Source organism: Sus scrofa, chromosome 1 (assembly GCF_054392235.1).
Source record: "Sus scrofa isolate SSC_HxYL_T2T_F1_AM1 chromosome 1, Sscrofa_HxYL_maternal_Yorkshire_Landrace_v2.0, whole genome shotgun sequence".
In the NCBI taxonomy this organism is placed as follows: domain Eukaryota; kingdom Metazoa; phylum Chordata; class Mammalia; order Artiodactyla; family Suidae; genus Sus; species Sus scrofa.
This window is the reverse complement of record NC_139383.1, coordinates 116,952,906-116,966,239: the sequence shown is the minus strand read 5'-3', so window position 1 is coordinate 116,966,239 and position 13,334 is coordinate 116,952,906. Positions and strand designations below refer to the sequence as shown.

At 41.1% G+C, this 13,334-nt stretch overlaps 1 protein-coding gene across 16 annotated transcripts in view; it reads left to right on the top strand.

The window, feature by feature from the left end:
- The window catches only part of TRIP4 (thyroid hormone receptor interactor 4), a 65,535-nt gene that overhangs the window by 17,832 nt on the left and 34,369 nt on the right, over window positions 1–13,334 (top strand). For 15 of the 16 annotated variants that reach the window (XR_014809632.1, XR_014809624.1, XR_014809630.1 and 12 more), the window contains 3 exons: window positions 3,427–3,556; window positions 6,560–6,775; window positions 9,647–9,773. Coding sequence is in view for 5 of the 16 variants with exons in the window: in XM_021093826.2 (XP_020949485.1) it covers window positions 3,427–3,556; window positions 6,560–6,775; window positions 9,647–9,773 (473 nt within the window). In the remaining 11 variants the exon portion in view is untranslated. Of the gene's footprint in view, window positions 1–3,426; window positions 3,557–6,559; window positions 6,776–9,646; window positions 10,464–10,664; window positions 11,219–13,334 lie in introns of those variants that run through there. The other variant, XR_014809633.1, reaches the window with a different exon arrangement.

Genomic DNA, 13,334 nt, shown 5'->3' with positions numbered 1-13,334 from the left:
AACTTACAAATGCCGTGGGCGCAGCCAAAAAGAAGTAATAGTTGCACCGTGAGCAGTCAGCTTTGTTAACACTCTATCTTTTGATTTATTTCCTTGAGATAAATTCAAAGAATGGGATTACTGAGTCAAAGAGTATTATTTTAGACACTTAAGATGTATTTGCCGTTTCACTTTACCAAAATATTGTACTATTCCGTATCAGTATTAGTATTTTATCCCAAAATATTTCACTCTTGAGATTTGAGATGTCATATCTTTTATTTTTATAGTTATAACTTCTGTTATTATAATAGTGAGAACAGGAGTTCCCATCGTGGCTCAGTGGTTAATGAATCCAACTAGGAACCATGAGGATTTGGGTTCGATCCCTGGCCTTGCTCAGTGGGTTGAGGATCCGGCGTTGCCGTGAGCTGTGGTGTAGGTCACAGACATGACTCGGATCTGGCATTGCTGTGGCTCTGGCATAGGCCGGGCGGCTACAGCTCCGATTGGACCCCTAGTCTGGGAACCTCCGTTTGCTGTGGGTACAGCCTTAAAAGGACAAAAAGACAAAAAAAAAAAAAAAAAAAAATTGAACATGTCTCCATATTTTTTCAGTTAGGATTTCTCTAGGGTTTTTACTATGAGAAAAGGTAGTTCTAAGTGCTTTTCTTATATTCAAAACACAAGAATCAATCTCTCTTTTTAAATTTTTTTTTTTTGTCGTTTTAGGGCTGCACCCTTGGGCATATGGAAGTTCCCAGGCTAGGGGTCAAATTGGACCTGTAGCTGCTGGCCTACACCAGAGCCTCAGCAATGCCAGATCTGAGCCATGTCTGCAACCTATACACCACAGCTCATGGCAACACCGGATCCTTAACCCACTGAGGCCAAGGATTGAACCTGCATCCTCATGGATGCTAGTCAGATATGTTTCCACTGAGCACAACGGGAACCCTTTTTGTTTTTTTTTTTTTAAATTTTAAAGGAAAGATATGAGAAGTTCCCGTTGTGGCTCAGTGGTAAACGAATCCAACTAGGAACCATGAGGTTGCGGATTCCATCCCTGGCCTCGCTCAGTGGGTTAAGGATCCAGCGTTGCTCTGAGCTGTGGTGTAGGTTGCAGACTTGGCTTGGATCCAGCGTTGCTATGGCTCTGGTGTAGGCCGGTGGCTACAGCTCCCATTCGACCCCTAGCCTGGGAACCTTCACATGCCGTGGGTGTGGCCCTAGAAAAAGACAAAAGAAAAAAAAAAAGATAGGAGTTCCTGTTGTGGCTCAGCTGGTTAAGAACCTGACATAGTATCTGTGAGGATGTGGGTTTGATCCCTGGCCTTGCTTAGTGGGTTAAAGATCTGGCGCTGCCACAAGCTGCAACGTAGGTTGAGGATGTGGCTCAGATCTGACATTGCTGTGGCTGTGGCATAGGCCGGCAGCTCTCTATAGTTCTACTCCTAGCCTGGGAACTTCCACATGCCACAAATGTGGCCCTAAAAAAAAAAACAAAGATAATGACAGGACTTTGAACCAGCCTGGAGTTTTAAGTAAAGACAGAAGTCATCCTTCATTGTAGCCTGATTGTTTTCCTAAAACTTTTTATTTATTTTTATTTATTTATTTACTTTTTGGTCTTTTATGCCTTTTCTTGGGCCGCTCCTGCGGCATAAGGAGGTTCCCAGGCTAGGGGTCGAATGGGAGCTATAGCTGCCAACCTACGCCAGAGCCACAGCAACAAAGGATCCGAGCCACGTCTGCGACCTACACCACAGCTCACGGCAACTCTGGATCCTTAACCCACCAAGCGAGGCCAGGGATCGAACCCGCAACCTCATGGTTCCTAGTTGGATTTGTTAACCACTGAGCCATGACAGGAACTCTTCCTAACACTTTTTAGATCTTGATTTTTTTTGTCTTTTTTTTTGTTGTTGTTGTTGTTGCTATCTCTTGGGCCGCTTCCACAGCATATGGAGGTTCCCAGGCTAGGGGTTGAATCGGAGCTTAGCCACCGGCCTATGCCAGAGCCACAGCAACGCGGGATCCGAGCCGCGTCTGCAACCTACACCACAGCTCACGGCAATGCCGGATCGTTAACCCACTGAGCAAGGGCAGGGACCGAACCTGCGACCTCATGGTTCCTAGTCGGATTCGTTAACCACTGCGCCACGACGGGAACTCCTAGATCTTGATTTTTAATCATACTTTATGGCTGTCTTTTCTGGGATATATAGGTTTATGGTGTGTTGTCTCAAAGGAGATAACACACGGGCTGAATAATAAATGAGGGCTTTAGAGTTACATCTAAGTTTAAATTTTGTTTCTACCTTTTAATTTCTAAATTAGTGAACTCAGTAAATTTATTAATGTCTCTAAACTTCAGTAAAGCAAAGATAATACAAACTGTCTTGCATGGTTATTGTGAGAATTAAATAATACAATACATATTAAGTGCTGTGGCATCTGATAATTTCTTGTTACTCATTTTTGGAGTTCCCGTCGTGGCTCAGTGGTTAATGAATCCGACTAGGAACCATAAGGTTGCGGGTTCGATCCCTGACCTTTCAGAGTGGGTTAAGCATCTGGCATTGCCATGAGCTGTGGTGTAGGTCGCAGACGTGGCTCGGATCCCATGTTGCTGTGGCTCTGGTGTAGGCCGGGGGCTTCAGCTCCGATTAGACCCCTAGCCTGGGAACCTCCATATGCCGCGGGAGTGGCCCAAGAGATGGCAAAAAGACCAAAAAAAAAAAGTTACTCATTTTTGTCCCTTTCCTGCAATTTCTTCTCTTTTTTCCTTCTATTATTATTAATATTATTTTCTATTATTCTATTATTATTGTTATTTTTGATTTTTAGGGCTGCACCGATGGCATATGGAGGATCCCAGCTAGGGGTCCAATTGGAGCTACGGCTGCTGACCTACACCACAGCCTCAGCAACACCAGGTCTGAGCCTCATATGCGACCTACAGCACAGCTCACGGCAACGCTGGATCCTTAACCTACTGAGCGAGGCCAGGGATCGAAGCCACAACCTCACGGTTCCTAGTCGGATTTGTTTCCACTGCACCACGACGGGAACTCCTCCTTCTATTATTTTTTAGCTTTGAAATATAAAAGTGTATTTACAGGCAATATCCAGCCTTAAGTTTTTCATTTATAAGGCATTTTTATATTGTATTGTTAAACAGTCTGTTACCCTCAGTGACCCAAATTTCTATAAAAGAAGAAATGGATTGTTAACATTTACTGAGAATCCGTTATGCATCAAGTGCTGCTTGATGTTTGATCAGTAAATCCTGGTCTGTGTACCTGTTTGTTTTCTATTGAAATAAAGGCTGTCAGTCAAATAAGGTCACAGCCAGATCCTCTGATATTTTGATCTTTCCTGCACAGTGATTCAACTAATTAGTGTTATAGTTTGTCATCATTTGATTTCCTTACTGAATTTCAGGAGCAGAGAATTCTGGAAAGTTGGACATCTCTACCAAGGACCTTCTTCCTCATCAAGAATTGCGATTTAAATCTGGTCTGGAGAAGGCTATCAAGCATAAAGACAAACTGTTAGAGTTTGACAGAACTAGGTATGATGTGGTTAGAATAATAAATGCTAAGAAATAGATTACTCCATTATTTTGGCACTTGATACCATCTTAGAGTAGACTATGAAAGCATTTACAATAAAAGAATAGCCAAATGCTCTGCATAGGAAGTTTATAGCTTGTTTTTGAATCCGTGTTTGAATAAGATAGGTTTCCACCAAGAGAACATTTCCACCTGCAACATTTTTTGATTCTTGGCAAATGCTAGAATACCCCCTAGAAAGCTGATTTAGGTTGAAAGAATTCCCTACTCATTGTACTTGCAGCCATTCATTCATTCAGTCAACTTATGTTAGAGTGCCTGCCACGAGCAAACTGTTGTTCTGGGCTCTCAAGATGCTATAACAAGTTGCATCTGAGAAAGCGTAGGTAACACCGTATCATGGGAAGGCATTATTTACTTGCTCTCTTCCCTTTGACACTGTATTCATTTTCTGATTCAATAATGTCCCTGAATTGAGTTTTACATTCCTACACTTTTGTCGTTTAGCCCAGTTCCCTCTATTTATGAGCCAGACTTACGAACTTGTTAGTTTTATTTTTATGTTTTTCTCTTTCATTTTGTTCTTCTTTTGGACAAAATACATATTGAAAACCAACTAGTGGTAAAGAATGTTTAAATAGGATTTATATGCTCTCTTCTCAGATGGCCATGTGAGAAGCCTTAGAAAGGCCCTGAATCTTTACTATGGTAACTGAATGTGTCTATTCCTGGCATTATAGTCCTTTGGTTAGATACACCCATTACTTTCAAATCCTTTGCTATGAATACATGAGATATACTTTGAAAGCTGTACCTTAAGTAAGCCCATCATAAGATTTGTAACTAATATTTCCTCTTGATCCTTTAAATATCACTTTTAGCCCTACTCGGTGAACCTATTAAAAATAGAGTACTGTAGAATATTGAGTAGAGTTTCCTGTGCTTTACCATAGGTCCTTTGTCTTTTATATACATTAGTGTGTATATATTAATCCCGAAGTCATAATAGAGTACATTATTTGATAAATAGAAATGGAAAAAGGGTCTCTCTTTACTGGTGTTTCCCTTATGCTGGTGTGTTCAAGGGCATCAGTTTTATTTGTTTAGGTTTGCGTGTAGGACCACTCCAACTCTACTTTAAAAGTTTTAGAATTCTGGGGAGTTCCTGTCATTGCTCAGCGGTTGGCGAACCTGAATAGTATCTATGAGGACATGGGTTCGATCCCTGGCCTCACTCAGGGGGTTAAGGATCTGGTATTGCTGTGAGCTGTGGTGTAGGTTGCAGATGCAGCTCAGATCCCACATTGCTGTGGCTGTGGTGTAGGATGGTGGCTACAGCTCTGATTGGACCCCGAGCCTGAGAACCTTCATATGCTGCAGGTTTGGCCCTGAAAAGACCAAAACAAAAACAAACAAAAAAACCAACCAAAAAACCCAACTTTTATAATTCCCACTGAGTCCTCAAAAATTGAATTCTGAATGTGACTTCAGGATTTCCCTATTCCTGTATATATCACTAACTAGTAATTATGTAGTTGAGACTGGATTTGTGATTTGAGTGTAACCAATTTCTTTGAGCCCCTGGTTTATTATTATCTGTAGAATGAATGACAGTTGGATCATCAAGATTCCTTCTAGTTCTTAGTTTTTTTGTCAGTATGATATCAGAAAATAGGCCTGATTGTCATGTCTTGGAACTTGGCCCTTGTACATTAAGTGAGGGATTAGAGAGGGAGTTTCTTGTTGTGGCACAGAGGAAATGAATCCGACTAGGAACCATGAGGTTGTGGGTTCCATCCCTGACCTCGCTCAGTGGGTTAAGGATCCAGTGTTGCTGTGAGCTGTGGTGTAGGTCACAGATGTGGCTCAGATCCCACATTGCTGTGGCTCTGGTGTAGGCCGGTGACTACAGCTCCGATTAGACCCCTAGCCTGGGAACCTCCTTATGCCACGGGTGCAGACCTAAAAAGCAAAAAAAAAAAGGTGGGGGGGATTGGAGATAGCATTGTGGCAGGAAAGGGGGGCTGGTGGTGGAAACTGACATATAGGGAGTTCCCATTGTGGCTCAGTGGTTAACGAATTCTACTGGGAACCATGAGGTTGCGGGTTCAATCCCTGGCCTCGCTTGGTGGGTTAAGGATCCGGTGTTGCCATGAGCTGTGGTGTAGGTCGCAGACGTGTCTCGGATCTGGTGTTGCTGTGGCTGTGGTGTAGGCCAGTGGCTACAGGTTTGATTGGACCCCTAGCCTGGGAACCTCTATATGCCACGGGTGTGGCCCTAGAAAAGACAAAAAACAAACAAACAAACGAAAAAAACCAAAACCCAAAAAACTGAGATATAGTAATAGTAGAGTAATAAGATATCCTAAAAGTAGGTTACAGGATTAAGAGTCCAGGGTGAACTCCAGTTTCTCAGGGAAATGGTAGCAGTTGGGCTTAGCAAGAATAAACTAAGTTCCACTTATAGAATGACTAGGATATTGAGTAAGTTGCCACAACATGAATTCAAATGCAACAAAATCAAACATAAGCCCAGTTATAAGAAGGTAAGGGCTGGGAGTTCCCTGATGGTCTAGTGATTAAGATTCAGTGCTTTCACTGCTGCAACCCTGGGTTCAGTCCCTGGTCTTAGAACTGGGATCCCACATCAAGACACTACACACTGTAGCCACAAAAATAAAAATTAAAAAGAAAAAGAATGTGATGATGAGGGCTGAGCTAGTAAGAAAAGAAGGGCAATGGATTATGGTGCTGTCTTTTCCTGCCAGAGGGTGAGATAGTCCTAGGAGCTGAGCTGACTCTGCAGTGAGGATAAGGCATATGTAGAAGCTGGGAATTAGGCAGAGCTTGACCTCGTTTTGGAATGTTCTTGGATATCCATATTTGAGATAATAACCTTCAGGATAGCAGAAGAATAAGCTTCTTTGAAACAGCTTCCCGGTAATCAAGTCCCTCTTTGTCAACAGGTGACCTAATTGCCATGTGTTCTTTTTTTTCCTCAGCATTCGAAGGACTCAAGTCATTGATGATGAGTCAGATTACTTTGCCAGTGATTCTAACCAGTGGTTGTCCAAAATTGAGCGTGAAGCCCTGCAGAAGCGAGAGGAGGAGCTGAGAGAATTTCGACATGCCTCTCGGCTCTCTAAGAAGATCACCATTGACTTTGCAGGCAGGAGGATTGTGGAAGATGAAAATCCCCTAGCTGAGTATCACAGCAAGTAAGTGGGCAACACCAGAATGGGTCTGAAAGAAGAGAGCAGTTTAACTGTAAAGGGTTTGCCCCCTTTTAATGGGGAGACACACACACACACACACACACACACACACACACACTCTTTATTTTTTGCTTTTTAGGGTTTGTACCTGTGGCATAGGGAAGTTCCCAGGCTAGGGGTCTAATCAAGGTGCAGTTGCTGGCCTACACCACAGCCACAGCAATGCCAGATCTGAGCCTTATCTGTGACCTACAATGTAGCTCATGGTAATGCTGGATCCTTAACCCACAGACAAGGCCAGGGATCAAAATCGAATCCCTATGGATACTAGTTGGGTTCTTAACCCTCTGAGCTATGATGGGAACTCCTGTGTTTTTTTTGTGTGTGTCTTTTTGTCTTTTTTCCTCGGGCCCCTCCTGCAGCATATGGAGGTTCCCAGGCTAGGGGTCCAATCAGAGCTGTTGCCACCGGCCTACACTAGAGCCACAGCAACACGGGATCCGAGCCGCGTCTGCGAGCTACACCACAGCTCACGGCAACACAGGATCCTTAACCCAGTGAGCAAGGCCAGGGATCCAACCTGAAACCTCATGGTTCCTAGTCGGATTCGTTAACCACTATGCCATGACGGGAACTCTGGAACTCCTGTATTTTTATTAATTTTCTTTTTCATTTTTGGCTGCCCTGTGGCATATGGAGTTCCTAGGCCAGGAATCAGATCCAAGCTGCATTTATGACCTAATCTTCAACTGCTGCAGTGCTGGATCCTTAACCCACTGTGCTGAACTGGGGATCGAACCTGTGTCCCAGTGCTCCCAAGACGTTGCCAATTCCATTGTGCCACAATGGGAACGCCTATATTTTTGTTAATTTTTAAAGTAATATATTCATTTGGAAAAGAAATACAGAAGAGTCACTAAGAAAATTTTGAAAATGAACAGTGAGGGCAATTTGTCATACTAGATAACTACTATTATCTAAAACTGTTTAAAAATAGTTTAAAAAAACTGTTTTTAGAACAATGAGAGGGAGTTCCCCCTGAGGCGCCAAGTGTGTTAAGCATCTGGCTTATCTCTGTGGAGGTATTAGTTTGATCTTAAGCCCAGCTCAGTGAGTTAAGGATCTGGTGTGACTGCACCTGTGGTGTAGGTTGCAGCTGAGGCTCAGATTGGATCCCTGACCCAGGAACTTCCATATACCATGGTTTTAACCAAAAAAGAGAAAAAAATGAGGTATAGTTTGTGCACAGGAATAAATCAATGAAATGTAATAGAATCCAGAAAGAGATCTCTGAGTCTGCATTGTATGGGTATGGGTGTGTGTTTATAGCTGTGTAAAACTTTTCTAAACAGTAAGAAAATGGTAACATAAATGATGTACCACCAGCTTTGGAAAAATCTACATTGGATCTCTACCTCAAACCATACTGTGATAAGTTTGACTAAAGAATTAAATGCAGAAGTTCCCATCATGGCACAGCAGTAATAAACCTGATTACTATCCCTGAGGATGGCATTTGGTTCCTGGCCCTGCTCAGTGGGTTAAGGATCTGGCGTTGCTGTGAGCTGCAGTATAGGTCATGGATATGCTGTCTTACTGTGGAGGGAAATATTAAAATGGTGCAATCTCAACACCAAGCGTGAACCCTAATGGAAACTAGAGATTTTGCTGACAATGATATGATAATGTAGGTTGATTAATTATAACAAATGTGCCACCCCTTTGAGGAATATTTGATGATGGGGGAGGCTTTGCATCTGTAGGGACAGGAGGTAAATGGGAAATCTCTGAACTTTCCATTCAGTTATGCTGTGAACCTAAGGCTGCCCTAAAAAATAAAATTTATTGAAAAATATTTACATCATGGCCAATTTCAGATTACCAACATGAAGTCGCTGAACAGAAGAGGTGAGAAAAGATACACACATTGGCTCCAGCAAAGCACTGAAAGGAAAGTGCATGGAGATTATTCTCTATTTTGGAAGTGGCACATCTCAGTGAGTTAAGAATCCAGTTGCAGTGGCTTGAATTGCTACGGAGGTCTGGATTTGATCCTTGGCTCCGAGATGTGGGTTAAAGAATCTGGTGTTGCCAAAGCTGCATCTCAGATTCAATCCCTGGCCCAGGAACTTCCATATGCTGCAGGTTTAGCAATTAAAAAAAAAAAAAAAAAAAAAAAAAAAAAAGGAATTCCCATTGTGGCTCAGTGGCTAAAGAACCTGACAGGGTGTCCATGAAGATGCAGGTTTGATCCCTGACCTCGATTACTGGGTTAAGGATCTGGCCATGCTGCAGGCAGTGTTGTAGTTCACAGATATGGCTCGGATCTGGCATTGCGATGGCTATGGCATAGACCTGCAGCTGCAGCTCCCATTGGACCCCTAGCCTGGGAACTTACATATGCCATGCGTGTGACCATAAAAAGAAAAAAAAGAAAAAGAAGAAGTTTTGGGTTTTGAAGCACAGATGGAATTCAAGTCAGCATGGAGGAGTGGAGAGGCACTCCTGAGTAGGCAGAGGAATAATTGAAGATGTTGAGAAATAGGCTGGCATAGAATACTCCTCTGTGTGTCAGACTGTTTCTAGGCAACTTTTCTAATCTTGTCATTTTTAATAATCTTGTTAAAGAGCTGAATGATTTTAATGTGCCCTACCTATTTCCTTAGTGTTCTGGAACTTTTACTAATTCCTTTTCCTTAGGGTTCTTGGAGTGATGAGAAGGGGAAGTTGGTAGGGGTAGCAGGGAAGATATCATGGACCCTTCTTTGAATTTCAAATTTTATTACTCCTGAAGAGTTTTATGTTTGTGCTAAGTAAGGATATTCTGAGTATAGGACATTACCAATTATTGCATCCTTTGGTTTGTTCCCACAGACTAGATGAAGCAATACATGCCATTGCAAATGGAACCTTGAACCAGCCACTGGCCACATTGGATAGATCTTCTGAAGAGCCTTTGGGACTTCTGGTGAATCCCAACCTCTACCAGTCCCCTCCCCAGGTTAGTGGACCTTTACTCTAACTGATGATTAGAAAAGTTCAGGCCCAGATATTTCTCCTTTTAAGTGTGCCTGTTTCATAAGCTTTCATAAAGCTTAGATACTCATCTTCTCTCTCAATACACCTACCAGCCTTATTCTCTGGCCCAGTTTTTCCAGGTTTTTTTTGTTTTGTTTTGGTAGCAATTCTAACAAATTTTCTTTTGATTATTTCCCCAGAGAAGGTTTTTTTAAATGCTATAGCGATTTAGACAATAATCTCCTGTCCTTTTGTTAATGTCCTTTCTCAATCTTTTATAAAATGTAGGTAGTCCTATAGAATGGTGTTTTTAGTTAGTATATTAATTCACTTATTCATTGTTGTCATTCATTTTTCTATCAAGTACATTGAGCATCTACTGTATACCAGAACAACAGTGAGTGATCAACCAAACATTGCATGTATCCTCAAAGAATTCATAGAGTAGTAGAGAAAAAGATTGTATAAGCAGTTCTAATAGAGATATAAATAAAGTACAGTGGAATTCCAGAGGAGGGAAGGATTACTTCCAATTGAGAAGAATAAAAGAGGCTTTAGTAGGGAAGCTGGCACTCATTAAAAGTAAATATCCAGGGAGTTCCCACTGTGGCTCAGCAGAAACAAACCTGACCAGTATTCATGGGGATGTGGGTTTGATCCCTGGACTCACTCAGTCAATTAAGGATCCAGCATTGCCAGGAGCTGTGATGTAGGTTGCAGATGAAGCTCAGATCTGGCATTGTTGTGGCTGTGGTCTAGGCTGGCAGCTGTAGCTCCAGTTCAACCCTTCACCTGGGAACTTCCATATGCTGCAGGTGTGGCCTTAAAAAAAAATTAAAAACTAAATATCCAGGGAGTTCCCGCTGTGGCACAGCAGATTAAGGATCCTGCGTTGACTTGGCGTTGACTTGGCTGTGGTGTAGGTGCAGGTGTGGCTTGAATTTAATCCCTGGCTTGGGAATTTCCATATGCTGCAGGGGTGGGGAAAAAAAAAGGTAAATATCCAGTAAAATAGTGTTCGGTGTTTGGTAATAGTAGGGAAAAAAAATCCAGCCAGAATTAACTATAGGAATAAGGCATAGGATACACACACACGTACTTGAGCAGTACAGGGGAGAGTTATGAGCACTGGCCCTCCATCATAAAGCAGTCCCACAGCTCCCAACAGTGCTGGATCCTGAGCAAGGCCAGGGATCAAACCTGAACCCTCACGGAGACAACATTGGGTCCTTAACCTGCTGAGCCACAACGGGAACTCCCCCTTGAAATTTTTTTAAGACCTCAGATTTAGTGGGAAAACATATTTGAATACAGCTAATTTCAGTTCCTTAAGATAATTGCTAAGATAGACACCTGTCATGGGTACAGTAGTTTAGGAGAGAGATTATAAACCCATGGAGGAGTCACAAAAGAAATAGTGTTTGAAAAGAGACTTAAGGGATAATAGGAAAAAAAAATTTTTTTTTTAATTTTATGGCGACAACCATGGCATATGGAAAGTCCTGGGCCAGGGAATGAATCAGAGCCACAGCTGCAGCTTATGCCACAGCTTATGGTAAGGCCAGGTCCTTAATCCACTGAGCAAGGCCAGGGATTGAACCTGCATCCTTATGGATACTAGTGGGGTTCTTAACCCTGTGAGCCACAGTGGCAACTCTCAGGAGTTTTGTTTTATCCTAAAGTAAGCAAGGAAGAGTCCTTGAAGAATTTTAGCTGAAGATTGGCATGACTTCCATACTTATATAGAGAATAGATTGGAGAGAAGAGTAAGACAGAAGCAGGGAAATTGCTAGGGAGATTACAGCGATAGCACAGTGGAAGATGATGAGGGCCCAAATTAGTGTTATAGTTAGTAGGGCAATCAGGAGTTACTTAGAGGCTAAAATGGAGATGAGACCAGTGAGCAGACTCTAAAATAGTATTATTGAAAGATAATAAGATTACTTTAGGGAGTTCTTGCTATGGCACAGTGGGTTAAGAATCTGACTGCAGAGGCTCCAGCTACTGAGGAGACATGGGGTTCGATTCCTAGCATGGTGCAGTGGATTAAATGATTGGTATTGCTGCAGCTGCAGCATAGGTCACAGATGCAGCTCAAATTTGCAGCATTTGATCCCACGGCCCAGGAACTTTCATATGTTGCCAGTGCGGCTATTGGTGGGGGAAAGATTCATTTAGGAAAGTAGCTGTGCAATAGAAAAACAGGTAATAGAATAGAGAATTTGGGCCTTATTAGGATTGTTCACCTATCATCTTTTTATTTTATTTTTTGTCTTTTTTTTTCATTTTTAAAAAAAATTTATTGAAGTATAGTTGATTTACAAGGTTGTGATAATTTCTACTGTACAACAGATTCAGTTATACATGTACATATACCCATTCCCTTTCATATTCTTTTCCCACATAGATTATCACCGAATATTTTTTTTTTACAGAATAAAAGACATATATTTAAACACAATTACATTCAGACAGATTATTATATCATGGATCTTAAGAAACAGATTAAATGTCTCCCTCTGGAGAAGTGGAATGGAAAATATGCTGAGACAAATAGGAAATTTATTTTATGTTTTATCCCATTTTGTATGGCTTTCATCTTTACTATTTAGTGTTATCTATTACATTTCAATTTTTCTTTAAAAATTAGCATTATATTAAAATTGTGTATATTATGCAACTAAAATTTATAAAGAAGAAAGCCTTATATACCATTAAATATTTTATATAGCATAATAAAAAGAATAACTTAACTGGTAAGAATAACAAAAATAATACACCCTCTGAAAATAAGTAACATATAAAATGCATAAATTGGTTAAAAAACAGTGTAACTATATAAATATGTCCTCACCATTTGTTACATCTTATTGATTCTTCAGTAAAGGCATTATACCATTCTAGGTGATGTGATAAACAAGACATTATAGACCTTACATTGTACCATGGAGAGAAATGGTTATTAATAACACAATTGTAGAACTGTATTATTTAATTGTATAGTTGCATTATTTACTTATAATTATCATAAATTCTTTGATGGAGAGGAAACCAGAATCAGATCTAAGAAGACTTCAGCATTCCAAGAATGATGTCAAATGACCCCCTTCATGGTGGATTACGCACTTATTTACTATGAGATATATTTCTTCTCCAGAGATTCCTTGTTTGTGTATCAGTTGTAGGTTTTTGGATTGATATAAGAGTCTATATGTATATGAGATTGTTTTAAGTTGTTGTTCTCTTAATTGCAAGGTCATCTCCAGTGTCCTGCATTTGTACCCACCTCTTCTCCTGATTTCTGATTTTGGTGGTATAATTGTGCATGGATGATTTCATATATTTACTGTATACACACTTTTACTGGTGAGCCTTGTCATTTGTGGAATTTTTGTTCCTGTTGCTGTGTTTTCTTTTCTGCCTAGAGAAGTTCCTTTAGTATTTGTGGTAAGACTGGTTTAATGTTGCTGAATTCTCTCAACTTTTGCTTATCTGTGAAGCTTTTGATTTCTCCTTTAAATCTGAATGAGAGCCTTGCTGGGTA